This window comes from Pollachius pollachius, assembly GCF_949987615.1.
Source record: "Pollachius pollachius genome assembly, chromosome: 17".
NCBI lineage: Eukaryota > Metazoa > Chordata > Actinopteri > Gadiformes > Gadidae > Pollachius > Pollachius pollachius.
In genome coordinates, this window is record NC_136950.1 from 12,624,735 (window position 1) to 12,652,695 (window position 27,961).

General features: G+C 47.3%; 1 protein-coding gene across 1 annotated transcript in view; it reads right to left on the reverse strand.

Moving 5' to 3' along the window:
• The window catches only part of cubn (cubilin (intrinsic factor-cobalamin receptor)), a gene marked incomplete at both ends in the record, with an annotated part of 59,820 nt that overhangs the window by 15,048 nt on the left and 16,811 nt on the right, over window positions 1-27,961 (reverse strand). The window contains 30 exon segments of the mRNA XM_079755222.1: window positions 445-616; window positions 1,444-1,628; window positions 1,886-2,026; window positions 2,313-2,522; window positions 2,911-3,089; window positions 3,477-3,651; window positions 4,130-4,298; window positions 4,918-5,108; window positions 6,096-6,242; window positions 6,877-7,074; window positions 7,563-7,755; window positions 8,611-8,792; window positions 9,102-9,307; window positions 9,871-10,003; window positions 10,680-10,808; window positions 11,162-11,275; window positions 11,442-11,558; window positions 11,918-12,074; window positions 12,357-12,538; window positions 13,001-13,169; window positions 14,237-14,418; window positions 14,542-14,701; window positions 16,896-17,083; window positions 19,004-19,160; window positions 19,843-20,030; window positions 20,525-20,685; window positions 24,068-24,254; window positions 24,885-25,015; window positions 26,165-26,390; window positions 27,642-27,807. Coding sequence (XP_079611348.1) covers window positions 445-616; window positions 1,444-1,628; window positions 1,886-2,026; window positions 2,313-2,522; window positions 2,911-3,089; window positions 3,477-3,651; window positions 4,130-4,298; window positions 4,918-5,108; window positions 6,096-6,242; window positions 6,877-7,074; window positions 7,563-7,755; window positions 8,611-8,792; window positions 9,102-9,307; window positions 9,871-10,003; window positions 10,680-10,808; window positions 11,162-11,275; window positions 11,442-11,558; window positions 11,918-12,074; window positions 12,357-12,538; window positions 13,001-13,169; window positions 14,237-14,418; window positions 14,542-14,701; window positions 16,896-17,083; window positions 19,004-19,160; window positions 19,843-20,030; window positions 20,525-20,685; window positions 24,068-24,254; window positions 24,885-25,015; window positions 26,165-26,390; window positions 27,642-27,807 — 5,095 coding nt within the window.

Sequence of the window (27,961 nt, forward strand, 5' to 3'; positions counted from 1 at the left end):
AAACAGCCAAAATGAATTAGGCTAAGAAGATAAGTCCCTCAAGGGATTTGGAGTTTGATGTCCAAGAAACATTTAATTCATTACCGTATTTGAGATCTGTGTAGAGATGAGGTCATCATTGTGTTTCCCCTTACTCAGTGTGAATAAGTCAAGGTACTTATTCATGAATCATTCATGACTCATAGGTGAATACATACAACATTTTCATTGCACCCTTTGTGTTTCCAGATTTTGAAACTGAAAGGGCTCACGTCTGTCCGAGATAAGTAAAACACAAATCCGGTATCGATGACATGATCGATGTTCAAAGCTTTTCTGCGATTCTTTTCAAGGAAACTCAACCGATGTCACAGACGATGAAGATGCCCTCTCCTATACTGGAGAACACCCGATCGTGACGGTTCCCCTTTCATCACACAAAACTCCAGGACCTCGTCCCCTGACCTGCAGCCTCCTCCGAGGAGTAGGACGCCGTGAAGCCGCCGTTGGACACGGACGCGTCGGTATGGAACACCACCATCATGGTGTGGCCCGAGGTCCGCACCTGGGTGCCCGTCGGGACCGAGCCGCAGTAGCGGGTCAGTAGCGGAGAGTCTTCCGTCACACCGTTCAGGACCTGAGGGAGGGCGAGGAGTGAAGAGGGAGAGGGTGGGGAGGGGGGGAGCGAGGGGAAGAGGGAGGGATAGGGAGAGGGAGGAGGGAGGGAGAGGGAGGAGGGAGGGAGAGGGAGGGGGAGAGGGAGAGGAAGAGGTAGAGGGAGAGGGAGGAGGAAGAGGGAGGAGGGAGGGAGAGGGAGGGGGAGAGGGAGAGGAAGAGGGAGAGGAAGAGGAAGAGAGAGAGGCAGAGGCAGAGGGAGAGGGAGAGGAAGAGAGAGAGGCAGAGGCAGAGGGAGGAGGAAGAGGGAGAGGAAGAGGAAGAGAGAGAGGCAGAGGCAGAGGGAGGAGGAAGAAGGAGAGGAAGAAGGAGAGGGAGAGGGAGGGACAAAGACGAAGGGTTTAAGGGTTCCAACTGCTCCTGGTGTTGCGGAAACATGTCATGTTGAAGAATGAAGACAAGGGATGGTATATAAAGTCTGTGTCACTACTAAAGGTCACTATTTGATAAAAAAAAGTTTGAATGTTATTGTGCTAATTTTTAGTTCAGACAAATCCTCACTGGAAAACAATGCAAGAGTTAATCAGTGCCATACAGAAGACATACAAACAGTGACTAATAATCACTGATAAGTGTTTTAATAATCAGGATCTAAATCCTGACATTTCGCTATTCAAATTATTTTCTTGAAGCAACACTCAAAATTGACATAAGCCTATGCAAATTTGCGTATTCAACTTCACCATCATCATCATCATCATCATCATCATCATCATCATCATCATCATCATCATCATCACCATCATCCCCATCATTATCATCATCTAGAGAGAGTGCGGCGGCCTGCACCTCAACGTAGTCAAAGTGACAGGAGGTTTCGGAGCCCTCCAGTCTCATGTCGTTGATGGTGAGGGTGACCCTGCGGCTCCTGGGAACGACGATCAGCCAGCGACAGACGCGGCTGTGGGGGTAGAGGTTGGGGTAGTTGGGGGATGAGATGGTGCCTGAGGGGGCGTTGAGCTCTCCTCCACACCCTACAGGAAGGTTCAAACAGATTTGGTTTAGTTCCTGTGCCAATGCTTTCAAAATTTCCAATTTGTTGATGTGTTGATTTTTTTTTTATATCTTTTTCTTCATTGTGCAATATATGAGAAATTAAATTCCTTGTACTTTCAGACTAACTTGGCAGTTAAAGCTTTCAGATTTTGATGCAATATACACACGGTGAAAACATCTCTATGTATCTTAGAATAGGAGTTGTTTGTTAGCGTGACCTGAGGACCAACCGTACCATCAACGCTAGCTTGGAAAGAGAGGCTGAAGCCAGGAGCGCTCACGCTTGCATCGCTGACGAACTTAACGTAAGCAAAGCTGTCGCTGGTGTCCATGGCCGCTGGGATGCTGTTGCCGCAGTGCCTGCCCAGAACACGCCCTGGGAAGAATTGACAAAATAATAGAAACATTGTATATCGTCTTTTTTCATGTTTTTTGAATTCTATGGTGCTAAATGTTTGTTAATTAATAAAATATATTCAATAGTGGTAGCTAGCTAACGTTACTGACCTGCGGTAGCTAGCTAGTGTTGGTGACCTATGGTAGCTAGGCAACATTGGTGACCTGTGCTAACTAGCTAGCTTTAATGACCTGTGGTAGCTAGCTAGCGTCAATGACCTATGGTAGCTAGCTAGCATTATTGACCTGTGATATCTGTACCCTACCTGAGGCGTTGTACTCTCGGATCTCCACATAGTCCTTGGAGCAGTCGGGGCTGGCCTGCAGGTTGAGGGCCCCATAGCTGAGGGTGAGGAAGTGACCTGTGGGGCCCTCCAGGTACCACTCACAGGCCGAGCCGCCGGGGTAGTTAGCTCCGGGGAAGCCAGGGCTCTTAATTGCGCCACTCTGGCCAATGTAGGTTCCACCGCACGTGGCTGAGGAACGTAAAACATGAGGGGGAAGTGTCTTCTTCTTTTCCTTTTAATTCCAAATAATGGTTGACTTTCATAATTCATAGATTGTATTATTTTGTAATTATTTTCAAATTATTTTTTACTTAAACGCACTTATTTAATTACTATACTTACATACTTACATTCTTCTCTGAAAAAAACACTTTTTCAAACACAGTCTGGAAGTTGTAAGTTAGTTCTTATGGGCATGAATGTTATATCTGTGTGTGTGTGTGTGTGTGTGTGTGCGTGTGTGCATGTGCGCGCGTGTGTGTGTGTCCAAGCGAGAATGTGCTGCACACACTTGTCTGTCAGCTTGAACATTTACAACATTATGTCTACGGAGCCCCCCTCCCCCACCGGCTCTCACCTATGGAGTACTTGGCCTTGAAGCCCTTGTGTGTGACGCTGGTGTCCGTGCGGAACCTCAGCAGCATGGAGGAGCCCGTTGAATGCTGGGTGGAGGGCCGCGTGGCGCCGCACAGCTTTGCGATGAGGTCAGCTTCTGTTGTGGCGCCGTTCCGCACCTCCAGGTAGTCATACAAACAGCTGGGAGAGGGAGGAGGAGGAGGTGGGCGTGTGTACTGCACCTTCCCTCTAGGCTGAGAGAAGCTTTCGAAATTGTATAGCTTATCCGGTTCTATCGTCACACAATTTCCGTTGGTTTACTTCCTATGAGCTGTGTAAGTCGGTTGTTGGTCTCCCGTTGCGAGATGAATAAAAGCGTGACAAGAAGAACAACAAAGTCGAGGGGAATAAATACGTTTTTCGGTTTTTGGACGAAGAATTTGAAAAAAACAATATCGAACTTAAATCCTTCTATTGGAATTTCCTCCCTCACTCCTTTCCCCACTAAGCCCACGCAACTCAAATGGTATCACTCTCTCTGAAGCGTCACTAACACTCATTCTCGCCACACACAATTACGGCCCTTACCTGGACATGGGCTCGATGTAGAAATCCTCCTCAAAGTCGATCCTGACTGACTCCCCGTTGGGTACGGCGATGACCCAGACGCAGTCCGAGTTCTGGGGGTAGTTCTGGGGGAAGTTTGGTGAGGTGATGTAGCCTGGAGGGTCATTATCGCCAAGCTCTATGTACCCACCGCAAGCTACGCCCCCCCCCAAACAGAGAGATATGACAGAGAGTGAGGGGACAGCAGACTGAATCACTTGTTTCATTTGATGGACATTTTGTGTACCTATGTGACTATTTTCCTATTTTCCCTATATCTATAGCCTTTATTGCCTTAGTGTATGCCCATATTTCTCATATTTACTCATATTTTATTCATATTCTTTATTCTTTGTATTATTATTTGCATCTTGCAGCAGAGCACCTGTGACGATGGTCATTACCCTGGGGATATTAAGAATCCAAACCATGGGAAGTTACCAACAACCTGCACTAACAGTGTTTCACTCATCCCATTGGCCAACAATAAGTATCATATCGACAGATAAGACAAACAGATTGAGCAATATCTGCTTCAGAAATTAGAATTTGAGAATCTGATTAAAGAATAAATCCCTTCCTGTCTCTAATCAACAGGCCCAGTAAACAAAATCCCCAGGCGTTCCCTTGGTTACCCAGGCTGTGGGCCTCGAAGGTCAGCTTGAAGCCGCTGCCCTCGTTGGAGGTGTCCGAGACGAATCGGACGTGCAGGTCGCTGTCGGTGGTCTGCACCACCGCAGGGGGGCTGGTGCCGCACAGGCGACCCCCCAGGGACGGAGCGCTGGCATCTGGACCGTTCCTCAGCTGGGAGAGGAGGAAGAGGGTAATGGAAGAGAGCAGAGATAATATGGGTGGGTGGAGGGGGTGGAGGAGAACAGATGGGAGGGGTTGTGATCCCATTTAAAACACAGGAGGATGGATGGGGCCGGATTAGGGCGGGGAGGGGAGGAACAACACGTGAGGAAGAGGATGAAGAGGAGAGGAAAGAGGTGGAGGGAGGGGAAGTCGACAGAGCAAAGGGGACGGGGGGAGAGAAGAGAAGATTGAGATGAAAGGGTTTTGGGGGGGAGGGCAGTCAAGAGACACACATCAAGGGATGGATGATGAAAGGCATCATGGGGTGGGGTATGGGTGGGGGTTGAGGGATAGAGGGGGAGACAAGAGAAGAGGTATTTCATGTCAATCAATAACACTCAAGAGTTGTAATGGAATCCATAAAAGCGAAAGCGATAACGTCGCACGGCTGGTTGACCACGTCACGAAACATTACGTGCATAACGTTTATTCTACAAAACGGAACAGGCGGATACAGTCGTCCCTCGTTTCAGACACAGACAGTGACAGGTTAGTATGAAGCCTCATCCCACGAACCAACAGAGTAACCCCAGCGGTTTGTGGGACTCCGAGTCCTGGGCGGCCGTACCTCCACATAGTCTCCGTTGCTGCACTGGCTGCTGTAGCCCTGCACCTGGAAGGGCGTCTGGAAGCTGACGGAGATCCGGAAGCCCGGAGTGACCATGACGTGCCAGCTGCAGTCCAGGCCCGGCAGGTAGTTCTGGGGGTAGCGGGGGCTGCTGAGGACCCCTCTGTTTGCGTGCAGGAGACCCCCGCAACCTGGCCACAGAATGAAGAAACAAAACATTTACATGTGTAAGAAAATGTTTCTTTTTTATACCCCCCAAAAATTTCCTCTAAGCAGCATTCAAAACAGAAGGTCACTGGCCGTGTATTACTAAGAATTTTATGTCAGTGTAGAGCTGGTCTTTACCACAAAAGTTACTTTCCCTTGTGCAAAATGGTAATATTGTATGCAGGGTCATAGGAATGAGTTTAACATTGGGGGGGACACATATCGGAAACCTGACAGATCCGGTATAATTTTTAGGTGGGACAAATGCGCCTGTCTCCGATATTGGAGGGGACACGTCCCCCCCGTCCCCCCCGGTTCCTACGCCCTTGATTGTATGCATGTATGATGATTTGAATGATTTGAATGGGTATTTGTATAATATAAATGTTTTTTATCTTTTACAAACCTTTTGCCGTCGTTTCAATTGGAAAAAATAAGCATTATTTATGCACACTGCAGCAAAGAGATCTATGAGGGTATTGACTCACACCAGCTGTTGTTAACCTGAACCTGCCTGAGGCCTGATCCTTCCTGTCATCAGAGATGGGAGCCAACCACAACCAACCCCCCCAGGGATTGTTAACGGGGAGAGGCAAACATACACATCCCAATAGTGTGGATCAATTTATATCCCGTTTCGTTAAGCTGATCTTCAACCCTCATTAACCCTTTACTTTGTCTTTCAGAATCGTCCATTGTCCTCCGAATACAGGGGGCCGGTCAAAAGCAATGATCAATACAGTTTGGTCAGAATATTCTCCTGTTGGCATTTGTAGCATGTCATCTAATCGTCTTCCTTATCGGGAGTCTCTCTCTCTCTCTCTCTCTCTCTCTCTCTCTCTCTCTCTCTCTCTCTCTCTCTCTCTCTCTCTCTCTCTCTCTCTCTCTCTCTCTCTCTCTCTCTCTCTCTCTCTCTCTCTCTCTCTCTCTCTCTCTCTCTCTCTCTCTCTCTCTCTCTCTCTCTCTCTGACCTCTGGTGTAGGAGGCGTTGAAGCCCCGCCCGCTGAGGCTGCTGTCGGAGGTGAAGCGGATGAACATGGAGTCCCCCGTGGAGTGGAGGGGTCCGGGGAGCTCCCGGCCACACAGATTGGCCAGCAGTGGAGACAGATTGCTCTCACCTGGAGTCAAGGGCAGAGGCCAAGGCGGCAAACTTTCACTATATATATGTGTTTTTGTGTGTGTGTGTGTGTGTGTGTGTGCGTGTGTGTGTGTCGGGTGCACGTGTGCACAGAGAACACACTCAACCACAAACACATACATTCTGAAACAATTACCCTTGGGGATCAATACAAAACAATACCATAGCAGGCGAGATATTGCACTTTTCTGAAATTGCCTTGCAGTTTATACGCCGCGGGGAATAGACACATAGCAAGGTGCCTTTGGAATGTAGACATCCGTGCAGTTCTCTATAAGTGTAACAGCAGTACATACAGTAAGAAGGGGACACGGTCACAGAGTCACCCAGTCACACCGTCACAGAGACACCCAGTCACCGAGACACAGAGTCACCCAGTCACCGAGACACAGAGTCACCCAGTCACACCCTCACAGAGTCACACAGTCACACAGTCACACTTTCATGGAGTTACACCGTCACACCATCACAGTCACACCATCACAATATCACACCATCACATTCACCCTGTCACTCCGCCACACTATCACACTATCACAGTGACACCCTCACACTATCACAGTCACACCGTCACACATTAACCCCGCCGGGCCCTTCCTGGCCCCGCCCCTCACCGTCCCGGATGACGAGGCTGTCGAGGTAGCAGCCGGGGTAGTCCTCCATGTCCAGGGACAGCAGGTTGAGCTCCACGGTTGAGCCCGGGGAGCGGATCACCCAGGTGCACTCCAGGCCGGCGGCGTAGTCGTCGGGCCACCCGGGGGAGAACAGGAACCGCGGGGCGTCCTCCGGCATCAGGGCGCCCCCGCACGCACCTAGAAGGGTCGGCATGACGACGGCACGCAGCAAAAAGAAACACAGAGGGAGAGAGAGGGAGAGAGAGAGAGAGGGAGAGAGAGAGAGAGAGAGGGAGAGAGAGAGGGAGAGAGAGAGGGAGAGAGAGAGAGAGGGAGAGGGAGAGAGAGAGGGAGAGAGAGAGAGAGGGAGAGGGAGAGAGAGAGAGGGAGAGAGAGAGAGGAAAGGGAGAGGGAGAGAGAGAGAGATTAGAAGGGACAGGATAGTGTAGTTGAGGTAGGGTTCGATTCCCAAAGCTTAGATCACAATACCTAAACCTAACCTCTACTTGCTCCTTTAATTCATTTGCTTTTGATAATAATGCCAAATGACGATGCACTATTTGTGTCATCCCTTATTTGTTGCATTCTGTACACATAAATATTCATTCACAAAAATATATGATCAGAAAATCTTCATCCATCCATCCATCCTCACAACCCGACGGGCCTTCGAGGCGACCTCTGACCTGGTGCGATGGTGGGCAGGGGTCCAGAGTCCTGCACGGCCGTCCACGCCACCAGGAAGCCTTTGCCCCCAATGACCACGTCGGACTTGAACTCCAGGGTCACGGCGCTGCCCGAGCTGCGCAGGGGAGCGGGGGGCGCCAGGCCACAGAACGTACCCATAGGGTAGCTGTGCACGTTGGGCCCGTCAAATACCTACCATTGGGGGGCCGGGGGTTATCGGTACATCAAGTGTAAGTGGAGAGTATGTGCCAGCATGTTTCTGGGTTTTCATCATGTGGTTTAAGTCTATAGTAGGAAACACATTGGAACGGTGGCCTCTGCCGACCTGTTTCATAGTGATGAAAGTGGTTTAAAATAGGGTGGATTAGTGAGTGATTTAGCTATGAGAAACAGCTGTGAGCCCATTGAGATACAGAGCAGAAGTGCTGTCGAATAGCTGCATCTGTTTCCTGTGAACGTGATGAGCTCCAAAAGGTAATCAGGCACATGTGCTGTGTGATGTCATCCGTTTTCATGCTTGTGTGTTTGAGTGCACGCACGGATATGTGCAACTAACGAGGCTGCTTTGTGCTAGAGTGTGCTGTATCTCCTATTGCTCAGACACACTGGTTGCACTGACACTCACCGGCCATTTTAACCCATTAAATTCCGTAATTACGAACAACCAGAGGAAGCTTGAGAGACAATAACAGTTTGGGTGATTAAACCACCGTAGCCTTCTCTCTGTTGGCTTCAATAAAGACATCTGTTACATTTATAATTGGACTAAACAACCTTTTCTTGCCATGTTCTCTCGCCACAAATGTAAAAAAATTAAATTCAATACATTTTTTAAATCATCGTGTGCCGGTCGGTAGAGCGTTAGTGGACAACATAACAGTGAATTACCGTACAAATCACAGTAAAGTGTAATATGTGGCAGGTGAGTTCACGTAGAATGTTCTCAGGTAGAATCGGCACAACTTAGGTTTTTTTAGAGGTTTTAGGTTTGTAACGGATGCTTAAGTGAAACCAAATAAGAGAGTTATAATGGAATGAATCATTTACCTTGAGGTTGTCATAGTAGCAGTTGGACAGGTCCTCAATGTCTAGGTCTAGGAAATGGATTTGGACGTAGCTGTGTCCGTCCACGGTGACTGTCCAGCGGTAGTCTGCGTTGCTGGGGTACATGCGCGGGTACAGCGGAGAGGCGATCTGGCCCGACTCCCCTGTCAGCTCGTTACCATACACTGGAGGAAGACGGTCAGGGGCAATGTTAGAAACACTGCACCGCAGAAATATCTTCCTTATGATCTGGGCTTCATGGCATGTATTTATATATTCCCCCTCAATGATGAAACCACTGAGCAAACCCAAACTCTTACATTTCAAATACAGTGATCTCTGGTGACACCGGAGGGAAGTTCAGTTCAATCTAATTAATGCAATCACCCGGGAGCGGATATTGAAACCAGAACGACCAAATGAACCTGTGTCCTGATCTTGTTGCTGCTGTTGTTTTTTAAGTTTTTATAATGTTTGCCACTCAAAACACTCACAGTGGGCGAAGCTGGCTTGGAAGCCGGCGCCGCTGCCCGATGCGTCTGAGCGGAAGCGTATCCACAGGATGTGGCCGGTCACCGAAGTGTAGTTGGAGGGGAGGCTGTCTCCACACAAGCGGCTGACCAGCGAGCCGGTGGAGCTACCCTCCCTGATCTCCAAAACGTCCTTGTTACAGTTCAAGCTCGTCTCCAGCCCGAACATACTGAGGGAAAACCAGAGGAACGATGGACCATGAGGGAGGATCTACACTGTTTTTGTATTTACGTTATTTAAATAAAGTAACATTCAATGGTTTACAACCACTAGAGGGCAGCAAGTGTGCTCCATGGCAATCTTAGAAACTGAGTTGCAGCCTACACTATCCACAGAGTTCTACTCTACAGCAACTTTCTCACATTGAGTATAGTTAAATAAGATGTAAATAAAGTTACCTTGTTAATATTCATGGCTTGGTTTTGAGAAATTTGTATTTGGGAAATGATAGCTTATCCAATACGATCCAGCTGTTTAAACTTTCTTTTATCAAGGCCTTCCTTGTAAACCCGCCACCCCCGACACAAATTGTCGGTCATCTGGAAAATCCTTCGCCTACTCTCACATTTCTTTATCGTCCCCATGGGGGCAAGGGGATTCAGGGCTCCAGGATTACAATATTAGTTCCAATCTTATGTTTTATGACACAATGTTTCATGAATGTCATTGAACATATATGCCCCAACACAAACAACAAAAAAACGCACTACAAGTGTATTTTTGGCCACTGACATGAAGGAGAGCTGGAGGCGATTGCCCGGGGAACTCCGGAGCGTCCAGACACACTCCACGTTGGCTGGGTAGGCGTCGGGATAGTTGGGGCTGTTGAAGGCCCCGCTTTCCATGTACAGATCCCCTCCGCAGCCTTAGAGGAAGCACACGGTCGGAATGAGGAGTGGAGGTGAGGAGGCATTGGAAACAGGTAGTCGTAGTACAACTGACTGTGATGTTTATTTTAAACAGAGCAGAAAACCCCTGGAACTCACAAGTATGTTTGAGTTTGTCTGTGTGTCTGTGTGTGTGTTTGTACGGGTGTGTATGTGTTTGCCTGTATGCGTGTCTGTGGTTCTGTGGGTCCGTGTGTGTCTGTGTGTGGGTGTGTTTGTAGGGGTGTGTGTTTGTGTGTGTCCTTGTCTGTGAGAGGGTGTGTCCATGTGTGTGTGCATTGTAGGGGTGTGTCTGTGTGTGTGTTTGTTGGGGTGTGTGTCTGCGTGTGTTTGTGTGTGCGTATATATGTGTGTGTGTGTGTGTGTTTGTATGTGTGTGTCCATGTGTGTCCGTGTGTGTGTGTGTGTGTGTCTGTGTATCTGTGTATGTGTGTGTGTGTGTGTGTGTGTGTGTGTGTGTGTGTGTGTGTGCGCGTGTGTGTGTGTTTGTGTGTGCGTGTGTGTGTGTTTGTATGTGTGTGTCCATGTGTGTCCGTGTGTGTGTGTGTGTGTCTGTGTCTGTGTATCTGTGTATGTGTGTGTGTGTGTGTGTGTGTGTGTGTGTGTGTGTGTGTGTGTGTGTGTGTGTGTGTGTGTGTGTGTGTGCGCGCCTACCTGAGGTGGAGGCAGTGTAGGTGGCTCTGAAGCCCATCTTAGAGACGAAGTGGCCGGACACAAAGTTGACCACCAGGGCGTTGCCGAACGATGTCACGGGGTGAGGAAGCTCGGAGCCGCAGTAGCGTCCTGGGGAGAGCGGGGGGCGGTTATGACACGCTTGATGCAGGACTCTGATTGTTTCCTTGCTGATAGTCACACCCGACACTACATCCAGAATGCTGGTGACTGTATCAGGCTGGTTTGTTCATATCAGTCTGGTGTTCATTAGCGTGCTGTTGTTAATCGGGAAATATACAAGATATTATGAGTAATACACAGGTGCAGTTTTGCATCCGTAATATGCACTTGGGTTTTTTGGTCACACACTGGGATTTAATTGCAATTTTTGTATTTTACATGCGGACACATGCACTTTGACACATGCAAGTGCACGTGTGCTGTACACACACAAACACACACACACAAACACACACAGGTACCTATGGAAGGGGCCTCGTAGTTGTTTCCATCCAAGACCTCTACTACATCATGGGAGCAGTTGGAGTTCACCCCCTCCAAGTCCATGTCGGTAAATGATAAGGTCACATGGTTGACTACAATGTAGAGATACAGCAGAACACAAACACACACACACACCGTACACACACACACACACACACACACACACAGTGTTATTAGTATTATCCTATTATTCAAACACGCAGCAGTCTGTAACTAAGGAGGGGGGGGGAGTGCTACAGTTTTAACAAGGTCATTTACAAGGCTCCTGTGCTGTGATGATCCAGCTGCAGTTCAGATTGGGGGCGTAGTTGCTAGGATACCGTGGGGAGGAAATGGCACCTCCCGAGTCATCAGCGACGAGGTTTCTGCCACAGGCTGTAATGGATGGGGTGAAGGGTTAATGATCACATCAACCCATCACCAAGACATCAGGGGCTAATGAGAGACAACACACAGCTGACACCAAGGAATGTTTACTGGATTAATGTCTGCCTGGATGGCTATGAGGCTACATCGATCGGTTTGGAAACCAAAGTTATCTTGAACACCAGAAAAGAAACTTGATTAACTTGAGTGTGTGTATTGATGAAGTTATGCTATGCGAAAGCTATGTCACGTCCCTCCACGAACATGTATCGAATATAACACTGATTTGAAGACTCCCGGTGATATGTCACTTAAATGAGTGGCACACTGAAGAAGTGAAACGCCGGCAGTACAGGCCAACCACATACCTTCTGTGAACTGGGCCCTGAAGCCTCGATGGTTGAGGCTAGCGGCCGACCTGAAGCGCACATAAATAACGTTCTGGGTGGAGATGATGGCGGCGGGAGGCACGCTGCCACACACACGGCCTAGCAGGGGGGCCAGAATGTTCGGGCCGTCGTGAATCTGGATAAATAAGGAATATTTGGGAAGACTAAGAGAGGAGGATTTCCCACGAGTGGACATGAAAAAAAAAATTGCAAATGTGAATCATGAAGAAAGCACTGACGTTTAGGCGGGCAAAGAATTATACCGTTTTGTAAAACAACATTCAATAACAATCTTGAGGCCTTGAACAACATATTGCCTTGGCAACACATTTTTAATCAATGCTTTCCCCAAGACCTTTTCCAGTATCCCAACCTTCCCTGGCTTGACGGACCAAAACTACATAGATATACTACTTACAGATACATAGTCGTTTTGGCAGTTAGAGTGGTCTTCCATATCCAGGTCGGTGAAGTTGAAGAGCACCCGGTGGGTGGGGTCCACGCTGATGACCCAGGAGCAGTCCACTCTGTTGGGGTAGTTGGCAGGGTAGGCGGGGGAGTGGATCTCCCCGTGCGGCGCGGTCACCGGACCCCCACATCCTGGAGGTTACATGGGAGACGAGAGGACAAGAAAAGCGTCATCAGATACAAAACGTTGTGGTATAATAACCGAGCTGTTTTGATATCAGGTGGCGATGGCAAGTTAGGGTTACACTTTCCGTTAACGTATTATTATTGAAGTACTGTAGATGACTGTGTAATAACCAATGTAACAACATGTTACAACCTGAATATGCAATAGGGTGTTTGAACAGAATATATCTACACAGTGGGGTCAGGGGTTTAGGCCAGGAACAGACGAAAAACGTATTCCACACTAGAGGAGGTTTTAGGCTGTACCATAACGCTATAACATATTAAGGTGAAGCTGTAACATGTCGTGATACATGACGTAATAACACTGCCACAAGGATGCTGTAATGTTAAGTTTGACAGAAGTTAAGAGTTTGGATTTAGTTTCCTCCATTGAGTTTCCTAACGTCCTAAAGACGTAAGTCCTACCTCCGGTTGACTCCACCCAGCTGGCGTTGAAGCCCCGCCCACTGACGTAGGCATCGGTCTTGAAGCGCACGGTGATGGTGTTCCCGGTGCTGGACACCTGCATGGGGCTGGTGGTGGTGGAGCACAGCTGGGCCAGCCGTGGTGCGGTCTGATCTGGGCCCCCAAACACCTGGCAGAGAGGGAGGCGGCCACGACGATGATGGGTGTGGTTTGACTTAATGCCACCACGGATCTATTGGTGTGATCACCGTGGAATACATTGGTGTGATCACCATGGAATACATTGGTGTGATCACCATGGAATACATTAGTGTGATCACCACGGATCCCATTGGTGTGATCACCGTGGAATACATTGGTGTGATCTCCATGGAATACATTGGTGTGATCACCATGGAATACATTAGTGTGATCACCATGGAATACATTAGTGTGATCACCACGGATCCCATTGGTGTGATCACCGTGGAATACATTGGTGTGATCACCATGGATCTATTGGTGTGATCACCGTGGAATACATTGGTGTGATCACCATGGAATACATTGGTGTGATCACCATGGAATACATTGGTGTGATCACCATGGAATACATTAGTGTGATCACCACGGATCCCATTGGTGTGATCACCGTGGAATACATTGGTGTGATCTCCATGGAATACATTGGTGTGATCACCATGGAATACATTGGTGTGATCACCATGGATCTATTGGTGTGATCACCGTGGAATACATTGGTGTGATCTCCATGGATCTATTGGTGTGATCACCATGGAATACATTGGTGTGATCTCCATGGATCTATTGGTGTGATCACCATGGAATACATTGGTGTGATCTCCATGGATCTATTGGTGTGATCACCGTGGAATACATTGGTGTGATCTCCATGGATCTATTGGTGTGATCACCATGGAATACATTGGTGTGATCACCGTGGAATACATTGGTGTGATCTCCATGGATCTATTGGTGTGATCACCATGGATCACGCCAATGGGATAAATATATAAACTATATATTTGAGTACTATATAACTATATAACAATGGGACAATTATAACAATAATATGTAAGGTATTTAGATGTAGAGCAAAAGGATGTGACCCCATAATCTAAACAGTTTTAATATTTTGTTGTTACCTTGTTTTATGTTGTGTGATGCAGCATTTGGGCAGGTTTTTCTCTTGCAAAATAAGTTTTATAAATTCAATGACAAAAAAAGATCATGCACCTCAAGCACATCGTAGTTGCAGTCCGGGTGGTACTCCACGTCAAACTCGTGGATGTTGATGGTGATGCTTCTGCCGGTTGCCACGGTGATATGCCAGATACACAGGCTGTTTTCTGGGTACCGGTTGGGGTAACCCGGGCTGTTAAAGGAGCCAGAGGGGCCATAGAGCTCCCCACCACAGCCTGTGGGGGGAGGTAGAGAGGCAGAGGGGCAGGAGGTTTCTGTTTTTTATACTACAAGAACATTTATAAAATACTAACACACATAATAGATGCCTACCAACCCTATGTGTGTGCTTCACCTACCGTACTGATGCCACATCATCTGGAAGCCCGAATTGAAAAAGCTGGTGTCCGACTGGAAGACCATTGTGAGGTAGGGGCCGGTGGTGGTATTGGTGGGGGGTGGGGTAGACCCGCAGAACGTGCCGATCAGAGGGGCCTGAGCATCGGGGCCGTTGTACAGCTGGCGAGGGGTGGGGGGGATCACACTTTTGCTTAAACACATATCTATGTGTAAAACAAGTCTCAAGCTTTTGTTGAGGAAGTGACACACATCTCAGTTCCTGATCGCATAATAATACGCGTTGATTATGTGATTTGACTGCTGAGTACTAGTGGCCCTTTTCATGAAACCCTGAACTAACTTGTTCAAATTCAGTGCGATGATGCAGAAGACGAGGGGGCGAGGCATTTTAAAGTTTAATAAAGGCCATGGTCTCCTCTGCCTTGTATTTTAAACGGTGGCTTTGCAATAAGCAGGAGAGTACGCTGTGGCTTTATTGCTTGGGTTGCTTCAGCAACCCCATCTGATAAAGCCTGAACGGCTCTCCTGACAGAAATAAATACACAGGCTTTATGGTGCAGATGCCCTGCTGGGAAACACCATCAAAGAAGGGAACACATGCTTGCTTCTAAAGATACACACACACGCACACACACACACACACGCACACACACACGCACACACGCACACACACACACACACACACACAGACAGTGATACATACAGAAACAGATACACATGCTATTGGCTACCCTTCATAGAATAACATTTTAACTGCTCTGTGTCTCTTAAAGAGAGACAAGAACTGGTTTAAAGAATGTTAAATGATGAAATGTTGAATGATGAAAAACAGGAGAGAATGGGCAGCGTGGAATGTTAGATTGGGGCACAGGGATGAGATCAGCCTAGCTAAACAGCCACACACACACACTCACACACTCAGACACACACAGACACACACAGACACACACACACACATTCAGAAACACACATAGACACTATCCCACACCGACGCACACACTCAAACAAAAACATACACACACAGATAAACAAAAACACATACACACTCAAGCATACACACACATACACACACTCTCACACACACGCACACCCCCCCCCGCCCAACCCCCCTCTCACATAGACACATGCTCCCACAAATCAGGTCTATTTTTCATTGAAGCCCAATGATGTCATCCTGTGTTAGCCGGGTAGCCATGGTGACAGAGAGAGGCGGCGGGGCAGAGGAAAAACATGCAGTCGTTCTATTTTCCTGCCTTTCTTCCAAAAGCCTTTCATGGCAGCATTGGAGGAGGCCCTCGCCAAACACAGAGCTGGGGTTATGGGAGCTCTGTCCTGGAGTTTGCTTTATGGTAAACCCCTGGCTAACACTATACAATACGGGGGAATTAAATAACCATTCATTAACATTTGTTTTCCAATGGTGTCCCTGTTAACTATGGCATTGATTTATGAAAAACAATTATAGGGTTAGGGTAAGTGGTTTAGGGTTAACCCTTACCCACTTATCGGAACCATAACCCTTACCCCTCTGCTAATGTTATATCATAATGCATATTACTGCATTAACTAACTTTAATTAATGGTTAGGCACAGGACATTAGAATAACACTTTAACTGAACTGTGCGGGATATGATGAGCTGATGGTCAATTACACAGGAAGTCATTCATTGATGGATTTTTGAAACAGGAGTTTGTATTTAGTGAGATCAAGGAACATTGACATTAATATTAGGGTTGAGCGATAATGTTTGTTATTTTTGAGATTGGCAAAGTTGAGCTGAGTTAAATTAAACTCAGAGCTTCACTCTTGCCCTGTCAGCAGAAGGAAGGGGATGTTGACCGCGCTAACTTCCTGCGTTCTGATCAGCTCTGTAAAATTGCCCACAGGAAGAGCAGTGGCCGTTCATTTGTAAACACGTCATTATTACTTAAGTATATAACCTGTTGTGTGTGGGTGTGTGTGTGTGGGTGTCTCTGTGTGTGTGTGTGTGTGTGTGTGTGTGTGTGTGTGTGTGTGTGTGTGTGCGTGCGTGCGTGCGTGCGTGCGTGCGTGCGTGCGTGCGTGCGTGCGTGTCTATAGAGAAAACGATTTGATCATTTGATCATGATGTGTGAATGCTTGAACAAGGTAAAAATCACCACAAAATAGTGCATCGCATAATGCAAGAGGGACAATTCCATTACCAATAACTGATATGCCAGTTCAATGCCATGAATACATTTCTATTTTCTGGGCAACAGTTTGCTCCAGTGATAGAACAACTCATGTGGGAATTAAAGGGAAGGTGGTTACTGTCGCTTTGAGCTTTCTGCAGTGCTTGGTGCCTTTTGCATCAGTGTGCCCGCTCTTACCTTGACATGGTCGAACATGCAGTTGATGCTCCACTCCAGGTTGAAGGCTGTGAAGGCGTAGTTAACGGTGTTCCCCGCCCAGGCCTGGACGGTCCAGCTGCACTGAGAGCTGGCTGGGTATGCGTTGGGGTAGTTGATAGACTCGATGACGCCGCGACGCTGGCCGGAGATCTGCACTCCTTGGCAGTCTGTCGGGGAAACCACGGACACAGATGGCCTGACGAAGTTGTGATTGACACCATTGACGTGGACAGAATAATGAGAACAAATTTGGCTTGGATAGATGCATGAAATCAAAATCTATCTATTCTAAATTTCAAAATGAAACGGAACCCTAACAATGGAAGCTCTGAGACCGCACCATCAGCAAGGAAAACACTGTTTACTGCAATCGCTTTTCCTAATGATGAGTCATAGATGGATTCCTGATACAGCCAGATAATGACAATTAAGTAGATAATAAGAGATTGGTGCTGTCCCTATCAGTTGTTACTCTTCAATAGTGGAACCCTCAGTACGTTGCAGTCATCTGCTTCTCATTATTACGCTCAATAAGCTGCCAAACGTGTCACAACCAACACATTTGGTTGCAAGACTTGCAAGTAAAAACCTAAATCCTGTTTCAAAGCTAGTTGTTGGAGACCGGTATAGTACACAGAACATACATGGTGGACCAGTCACTTGGCTGGGTTTAAACTTAGGCACAGCCCTGGTGGATGGAACGAGGCTAGGAGGCTTGTTAAGACATCACAGGAACATAAAGGTCTGACCCAACCATTCAGACAGAACAGACTTTATTAGAAAGACTGCTGCTCACACACACACACACACACACACACCCACACACACACACACACACACACACACACACACACACACACACACACACACACAAACAAACCTAGCCAAATTGGCATTGAGCAATGGGATGGAAGGACAAAGCAAGAAACAATTTGGCTGCCTGCAGCTTGCAGAAGCTTTTCACCCCCAGGATAAGCATTATGGGAATGCCAAATGATGTTGGCGAGAGACACGCACTCATGCACGCACACACACAGATACAGTGTATATGCATTCACCCGCCATACCGACTATATATATCAATCCATCTATCTCAATGTCGTGTTTTCTGCCTTGTCATCAAGGTGTCAGGTGTCCCGGTTTACTCTGTGTATGTACTGTGTTTCCCTCTGCGTCTCAGACCGGTGAACACTGTCTCTTCCGGTGTACTCTGTGTCTGTACTGTGTTTCCCTCTGCGTCTCACACTGGTGAACACAGTCCCTCCAGAGAAAGCCTTCCCACAAGACTAGCACAACACCCCCTGGCACCACCTTCCTCTCCCTAATAATGATGTAAGAGAAAACACAAATCTGCCCTGTGTCTCCGATGGACCACAGTACGATCCTCCGTCAAGTTTTTGTTTGTTTGGCATCTGTGGCATCATATGCCTTTCTATACCTTTATTGAGACTTTTGCAAATAGATTTAGATTTACTCAGGACTGTTGAAGCTAGGGAGGCAATTTATTTTACAAGACTTTTTTGGTCATATTATTTAAAATTCTCTTTTACGTTTGCGAAAGCAAGCAACAAATCAAATGTCCCGACAAGCTAATTCATCAAATCCGGTATCTGGCTGTGGCAGGCCAGATGATGATAAGTCAGATCATCAATAAATTCAGGCTGAATGAATTGATTGAACAGCCTATCTGTCTGTCTACCTACCTAACCTGCTACCTGCATGCAGGTATTACGCATGACAAGAGTCTTCCACACGGCTAGGCAGACCTACTGTTAAAGATAGCAGCTTTTTGGGGAGTGGCTATGGAGGAAGGCCTTAAAGGAGTTGTGGGATGTCTTTGGTTGGCTACTAACGATTTTGCCTACCCAAGCCTTAAACGAGGACCAGGCAATATGGCACGATACAAACACACAGGGAAATAAATATCCAATAAAAAACACATGTATATCGTTTCACAAAAACACAAAACAAACAAATGTGGATCCTCTTCAACAGGGCTGGGCTCCTGTACCTGACCGGCTCCTCACGGGGCCCTGGAGGGCCATCCGCACGGGGAACCAAAGGTGTGTGTGGCTGCTACGACTCACCGGTGGTGTAGGAGGCCAGAAAGCCGCCGGCGCTGATCATGTGGTCGGTGTGCAGCTTGACGTACAGCTCGCTGCCGGAGGAGTTGAGGGGCGCGGGCAGCGTGTTGCCGCACAGCCTGGCCAGCGTGGGAGCGGCAGTGCTGTTCCCGTCATACACCTGCAGCGGGACATGCCGGAAGGACCCATGATGGGAACCTGACCGTTAGTGTTGAGATCAAAGGGGGTGCAGGGGGGGGTTTGTTGGACAATCCCAGAGCAAGGCTTTGAAAAACACAGCATTAAAGCCAGCATCCGTCTCCTCCAATAGTTCTTTGCTCTTGAGTCATTCATCCAATGACTTGACGGTGAAAACAGGTGCAGGTCATTCATGAGAAGGGCAGGGTTAAGGCGTCTGGCCTCCAGGCGTGCTCTGTCATAATTGGGGTTTGAACTCAGAACCTTTTAGTCAGGCATTTCCATAAGTGACTTAATTGATTTGACTGTTATCTCCTGCATTTCATTACAGTCAAATGGTAATTGTTTCTCAAACATAAGATGCAAACTAACAAATATAAGTTCTTCAAATGGGATGATGGTGGCGTTACAATGGTGTTGTGTGCTAAATGAGTCAAAGTAGTACTGATACTGATGGTGTGATGAAGGCACAGCTGAAGGCTGTGGTGGTCAGTAAATAACGCTGCTCCGGGAATATCTGCACTGTGCACTCCATATTCTAGGACTGAAGTCTTGATAAACGTTGGTGAAAACCAAACCCACGGCCCCACCAGCGCCTAATGTGCTTCGCCAAAGAGTCCTGAGAGTGCGTGGACCCGGGGCTGCGGTACTGCTGCAGAACTCACCGCCAGGTAGTCGTAGCGACAGCTTCTGATGGCGCTGCCCTCCAGGTGGAAGTCTGAGAAGGAGAGCCGGAGCAGGTTGCCCTGGTTGGACCTGATGCGCCAGTAGCACTCTGCGTTGGGGTGGTAGGGCAGGGGGTAGTTGGGCGAGGTGAAGGACCCCGTCCATGTCAGCAAATTCCCTCCGCAGCCTTTTCAAAAGACAACGGCAAACAAAGAGAAAAAAAATCATAAATATTCAAGACCCGTTCTAGTCGTCCTTGGCATCATGGAAGCCAAGGGTTGCGGCCAAATAAAGAATTAAATCAAAGGATATCCTTGTTAAATCGAGTGTTTGACTTAAGGGTTTTGGTATGTTTAGGATAGATTTGGAATGGATAGATTTGGAATGTTTTCATCCAGTCACTCACAGTACCGCATGCACACACACACACGCGCGCGCGCGCACACACCCACAGCTATATGCATGCACACACACACGCACAAAAACGCACACATACACACACACAAACATCCACAATTATACACATGCACACTCACACACACACGCACACACAGAGGGACACACACATCATGCACATACACACACAAAACTATATGCATGCACACACACACACACACACACACACACACAGACCCCCCCCCCCCACTACACACACAAACACACATGCACACAAACGCCCACCAGTCTGTGTGCCGTCCCAGTGAGCGGTGAAACCCGGGCTCGTGGTGGTCACGTCCGACCGGAACTTGAGCCAGAGGCGGTTGCTATGGGACACCAGCACTGGGGGCCTCTGACTGCCGCAGAACCTCCCAATGATGGGGGACGTCTCGTAGCCCCCGTCCCTGCAGCAAGGAGCGGCGCAGCGCAAGATGAGTGTGAGGGAATCAGCAGTGCAGAGTCAGCATGACTCAACGAATACACCCAAGCTCAAGGTGGGATGGCCGGGCAGGTTGGGGCTGGGGCGTTTGAACTCCTCCACAACGATTCTTGAACACCCTGCCTTTTAATTAAACAACTTATTCATCCATTTATTATTTATTTTCACAAAGTAATCGCTTTGGGTATGGATGGGGGGGGGGGGGGGGGGGGGTCGTATTAAGCACTGTGTTAGATTTGCTTGTATGAAAAGTTATGCAAATAAAGTTTGATTGATTAAACTTTTGTCTTTATGCCCGTGCACACCGAATTGTTGAAACATATGGTTGCATATATTCAGAGAAAATGCGAAGAGAAAACGCTGAGAGATGCATTTGATAGAACATAATTATGCAAACAGAGTCGTTGACCGCAGCACCCCGCTCAATGACCAGCAACCACAAAAACATTGTTGGGTGCTTGCGCGTTCTCAAGGGCGTGGACTTTATCGATAGGAAATGATACGTCCAGATCAATGTAAGTCTATGTTCTGTAGAATATTACATGGTCTCCCTGAGAGGGCAACTATGCCTATGGCTCCCAAGGCCATATTGGTGGTGCTGAAATTACTGTAGTTTATGTACTGCACAAATTATCATACTTACAGTGGGGCAAAAAAGTATTTAGTCAGCCACCAATTGTGCAAGTTCTCCCACTTAAAAAGACGAGAGAGGCCTGTAATTTTCATCATAGGTAAACCTCAGCTATGAGAGACAAAATGAAAAAAAAAAATCCAGAAAATCACATTGTCTGATTTTTTAAGAATTTATTTGCAAATTATGGTGGAAAATAAGTATTTGGTCACCTACAAACCAGCAAGATTTCTGGCTGTCACAGACCTGTAACTTCTTCTTTAAGAGGCTCCTCTGTCCTCCACTCGTTACCTGTATTAATGGCACCTGTTTGAACTCCTTATCAGTATAAAAGACACCTGTCCACAACCTCAAACAGTCACACTCCAAACTCCACTATGGCCAAGACCAAAGAGCTGTCAAAGGACACCAGAAACACAATTGTAGACCTGCACCAGGCTGGGAAGTCTGAATCTGCAATAGGTAAGCAGCTTGGTGTGAAGAAATCAACTGTGGGAGCAATTATTAGGAAATGGAATACATACAAGACCACTGATAATCTCCCTCGATCTGGGGCTCCACGCAAGATCTCACCCTGTGGGGTCAAAATGATCACAAGAACGGTGAACAAAAATCCCAGAACCACACGGGGGGACCTAGTGAATGACCTCCAGAGAGCTGGGACCAAAGTAACAAAGGCTACCATCACTAACACACTACGCCGCCAGGGACTCAAATCCTGCAGTGCCAGACGTGTCCCCCTGCTAAAGCCAGCGCATGTCTGGGCCCGTTTGAAGTTTGCTAGAGAGCATTTGGATGATCCAGAACAGGATTGGGAGAATGTCATGGTCAGATGAAACCAAAATAGAACTTTTTGGTAAAAACTCAACTCGTCGTGTTTGGAGGAGAAAGAATGCTGAGTTGCATCCAAAGAACACCATACCTACAGTGAAGCATGGGGGTGGAAACATCATGCTTTGGGGCTGTTTTTCTGCCAAGGGACCAGGACGTCTGATCCGTGTGAGGAAAGAATGAATGGGCCCATGTATCGTGAGATTTTGAGTGAAAACCTCTTTCCATCAGCAAGGGCACTGAAGATGAAACGTGGCTGGGTCTTTCAGCATGACAATGACCCCAAACACACCGCCCGGGCAACGAAGGAGTGGCTTCGTAAGAAGCATTTCAATGTCCTGGAGTGGCCTAGCCAGTCTCCAGATCTCAACCCCATAGAAAATCTTTGGAAGGAGTTGAAAGTCTGTGTTGCCCAGCGAAGGCCCAAAAACATCACTGCTCTAGAGGAGATCTGCATGGAGGAATGGGCCAAAATACCAGCAGCAGTGTGTGAAAACCTTGTAAAGACTTACAGAAAATATTTGACCTCTGTCATTGCCAACAAAGGGCATGTAACAAAGTATTGAGATGACCTTTTGTTATTGACCAAATACTTATTTTCCACCATAATTTGCAAATAAATTCTTTAAAAATCAGACAATGTGATTTTCTAGATTTCTTTTTTTCATTTTGTCTCTCATAGCTGAGGTATACCGATGATGAAAATTACAGGCCTCTCATCTTTTTAAGTGGGAGAACTTGCACAATTGGTGGCTGACTAAATACTTTTTTGCCCCACTGTATATATTTGTCAGAAAGGGCTCTGCCCGCTTTTGCTCTACATTTATGATCGCTTTGACCAATTTATATGCATTCAAATATGTACGTATTGCTTACAACAGGAATATTTGTAGTCAGCTCAAACAGTAGCAATACTTTGTAGTCAGCCTATGCAACTACTATAGAGCAGTATTAGGCACATGCAGTAGTACAAAAAAACATGGTGGTTGGGGAGTCGGAGGGAGGTTCTAGCATGTGAAGCTATCGTAATCTTAATGAGCAGCCATGGGCATTATCGGCATGTAAAGACCCTGTTTTCCTATCTGATTGATGTGATTGGAATATTGACAAAGTCTCCCCGGATGTGTTGACTGATTAATGAAACGTGGTCGCCCATCGACAGATGGGTGTGGCCCTGTGACAGATGACGCAGGTCGGTGGATGAAGGCGCGTGGGCGGCAGCCAATCAGCAGAAGGCCACTCCCCCCCCCCTCCCTCGATCGCTGAACTGCTTCACCCGTACACTAGGTCTCTCCCTCTCTGCAGTCCTCACCACCGCCTCCCAGACCAGACTGCGCCCCTGGGATGGGGCCCTCGCCAGCCTCCGCCATCCATTAAGAGAAAACAAACCCATCGCAGCCTTTAAGACTGTCCTCGAAACACTTTGTTCCTGAATGTTGTACTTTATCTGTGTGGCCCCAGCGGGAGAGGCTCACGGCTGCCTTAATGGTCTGAGATATTGACCTGGAACAGAACGCTGAGTTTCAAATGAACCTGGATCAGTTTTCCGTTGTCACGGTTTTGAGGATTGATCGTGTTATTCTGTAATGTTTGCATTTGCTTGATGTTATCATAGGTACGGGAAGACGAGCCGGTCGTCAAGGCCATCAGTTAATGGGGTTATTTATAATAAAAAAATCTAATAAACTTGATGAATGAATTAATAAACCACTTCAGACACGTCGGTACTCAATAACTCCCCATTTGCGTTTTGTGCTCTGTGTTCCTTTTTTGTGTCTGTGTGGGTTCCTGTCCATTGACCTCCTTCCCTCTACAGTGTCCCTAAGGGGCATCACAAGGGATTCCGAAGTGCCCATATAACTGTTATCACGATAAAACTCCTGACCTGATCTCCACGTAGTCGTAGTTACAGATGGCGCTGTACTCCAGCTGAAAGTCGGTGAAGTTGAGCTTGATCTGCATGTTGACCCCCACCACGATCTTGTACACACACTCCCGCTTGTTGGGGTAGTTGCTGGGGTAGTTGGGCGAACTCAGTGTCCCTGTGGGGGAAGTGAAGGTCTCGCCACAGTCTAAAGCAGGGATCAATAGATGATGAGGAAAGAAAATAAAGACACACAGTTATATGAGATGAGAGGAGAGGAAAGAAGAGGAGCAGAGAAGAGAGAGGAGCAGCATTGGGGAAAGGTTACGTTGAGGACACTGGCTTGGCTATGGTGTGCCCGCGTTGGCCTTTGCGCAAGAGGAAAACACTGTGGTGCTTCCCATGAGACGGCATATTTATCAGCACCGTTTTGAAAAGGTCCCAAGCCTCAGTGAACCTGGGAACGCATGAGGTTGCCTGGGGTAACCCAGTGCCCATGGCCACACCCATTGGGTGAGACAGTCTGTTGGGTAAGGAAATTAAATGTTCTTATCTGGATTCATATATCACTATGAATCCAGAAAATAATGAATAAATGATGAGCAATGAGTCTGAATCCACATCTCCATTACCATCGCACAGGGCGACTAGACAGTCAATGGCGGAGGTGATGTTTACAAAGGTTGCACAAAAGTGAATCGTTTGCACGGTTAATTAACCATGTCAGTCCGATTGAGATAACAAATATGAGTGAGCAGGGGCCAAGAAGGCACTCGGTGTATTGAGACAAAACAACAAGAACCATAGAGATATACGTGGAGCCTGGCGGCCGGCGTACCGGTGGTGGCGTTGATGGAGATGTAGCTGATGGAGAATCCCTCAGTGGCTGTGGTGGAGTCGGACACAAAGAGCACGGTCAGCAGGCTGTCAGTGCTGGTGATGGATGGGGGCACTGACCGGCCACAGTACCTGAGGAGAAAGATACACACACACACACACACGCATGAGTACACACACAGATATACACAAAGACACACACACACACAAACATGAATACACACAAACACACACACGCATGAGTACACACAGACACACACAGATATACACACATACAGGCACACACCCACAAACACGCACACACAAACATGAATACACACAAACGCACACACCCGCACACGCACACGTACACATGCAGGCATGCACACACACGGACAAACACAAGCAGGCAAACACACTCACAAACACAAACACACACACACACACACACACACAAACATGAATACACACACACACACAATGAACACATTCACACAAACGCATGCATGCATACAGGCAAACACACAGACACGCACGCACACACACACTCACGAGGACCCAGACACACACACCCACACACAAAATCGATAAGTATCGTAAACGTATTAATTAAATTTCCTAGTTCCAGGAGCTTTAGGCAAGATTTAAGAGCTATAATGGGAATGTAATTTGCTAGAAATGGCATGGTCATCCATCGTGTGAGTTAAATGCTCTGTGAGGATATCTGTTTCTAGTTGAATGTGCCTGCCTCTGTATGAGTCTATCAGAATGCTCCCAGCGGATTTCAGGGCGCCTCTTCCCTGATTGATTCAAGGAATTCATCTTGCCTGTCAATCATATACCTGTCAACACATGCATGAACAGAGCAGAGAAACGTAGGTGGGGAGGAAGCAGAGAGGGAAGTGGCGTTTCTTTCGCCTTATTCTTTGCTGCTCTTTCCCTTCACTACTCCCATATCTTAGCTACATGTACATATGTAGATGTACATAACAACAGCATCACTAGGAAATAACAATAAAAATATACAAAACCATTTGTATGTTTCCATGTAGTCTCACAAACAAGACTTTACATTATTAATCTTAAATCTGACGGCGGATGAGCTCAAATCTGGGTGAAGGGGGCATTTCACTTTATTTTGCTTTAGAATTGTTTCGACCAATTGTGTCGCTGGGGGCAGGGGATCTGTAAGCGGGCAGCTGGCGAACACAAACTGGTAGCCCTGCTGAGTCTGAGATTCACTGCCATGAGGATTCATGAGGAGCCACCGCAGTGGCGCGGGGATGACCGAGACAAACATACCTGCCCAACTTGGTGCCTGTCTGCACCGTGCCGTTGTCGTACACCTCCAGGTAGTCATAGAGACAGCCCGAATTGTATTCCACGTTGAAGGAGTCAAAGGTCAGCCGGATGAGGTTGCCGGGGGCGACGCTGATGAACCACTTGCATTCTGCACCGTGCGGGTAGCCGTCGGGGTGGCCGGGGCTGGTGATGATCCCTGTGGGCGTGGTCAGGGTGGCACCACAACCTGGGACACACACACAAACACACAGACACGCACAGTCACACATACACACACACACACACACACACACACACACACACACAGGATTAATCAGTAGCAGTTTCAGGTTCAGTCGTCATATGTAGGTTAACACAGGGTCAATGGTACAGTGAAATATGAGAAAAACAGGTCAGCTCAGCGGTAAGTGCATCAGTCACAAGAACAGCACTATAAAGATAAAATAAGTAGTGTTAGCAGTCTCTTTCACTGGCTAAATTCATGCCAACTGATATTACTTGCCATACAGAAAACAACGTACAAATAGTAAATGGCATCTGCTGACACCAATGTTTGATGTGGTACCTTCCATTTAGCTTATAAGTGCTGTAGGTACAATTTAATGGCTAGAAGTTGAGTGTGATTTGTTCGAAATGCCAGAGCCACCAATCAGCTATTAGTTGCTGCTGTGAGAATAACTGTTGTAGTTGACTAGGCCTGCCTTTATGACAATAGAGACCATCATCAAAGTTTGATGTGTATGCTATACTGTTGGTTGTTGAGTAGATTCTTATTCTTATTCTTCTTTTAAATACAGTATGTATTTATGTCTCAATCTGTCTATCGCAGGCGCTATTTGCTATATGTGTTTCTGTACTTAAACAAATAAAAAAAAAAAAAGGAAATAAAAGCTGAGTCAGGAGGGAACTGGTATAAAATATCTACATTATACATTCCACAGTATACGACCCAGTCTATCGAGCAACAGCTGGTGTCAATAGTCAGCAGTTTTCGTCCTGCCAGTTTGTGACATTAGAAGAAACAAGACTTTCCCAGAGATATATCCCATTTTGTACAAAGTTGACTCTTCTTCACATCCATTCACCAGGATGAAGACTATCTGGGATACCACGTTTTCACGAATCAAATTCAAACTTTGACCCGGTTGACTCCAACCCCCTAAAGTATGGCCAATCGGATTGAAGCTTTGTTTGGCATGTTTCCATGGTTTTATGAGTTAAATGCGTTATGAGTTAACACCAACGTAATCAAAACGACAACGTCTTTCTTCGTTCCATAACCCAAATGAATGTTTCAATGGTTTAAAAAACTAGTCAAGAACGGAGTCTGTTGTCTGAGTAGCTAAAGTCCTATCGATTTGGCTAACCTAGCGGTCAACACATCGCTGGGCACTCCTCGTGTTGTTGACCGCTTCAGCGTGACTATGAGTGGGAGGATTCTATAAATAAACAGGTGTGATGCCCCCTCCCTCATTACCCTTCTCGGCCGCGGCGTAGGCGGCGGTGAAGCCCATGTTAGTGACAGACGCGTCGGTCTTGAAGCGGAGGTACATGGAGCGCTGGGTGGACTGCAGCATGGGGGGCACCTGGTCCCCACAGAAGGTCCCCAGCCGGGGGGAGCTGGACGAGGAGCCGTCCCTCACCTGACGTGGGGGTGGGGGTGGGGGGTCAATGTGGAGTGGTGGTCCTTTGCACCTGTATTTATAGTTTGTTTTGGGTTTTTTTTGCATTTATTGCTCCTTTGCGCGTTGCTTAAACAACGATACAAATCGTATTAACGAGGTAGAAATTCAATAA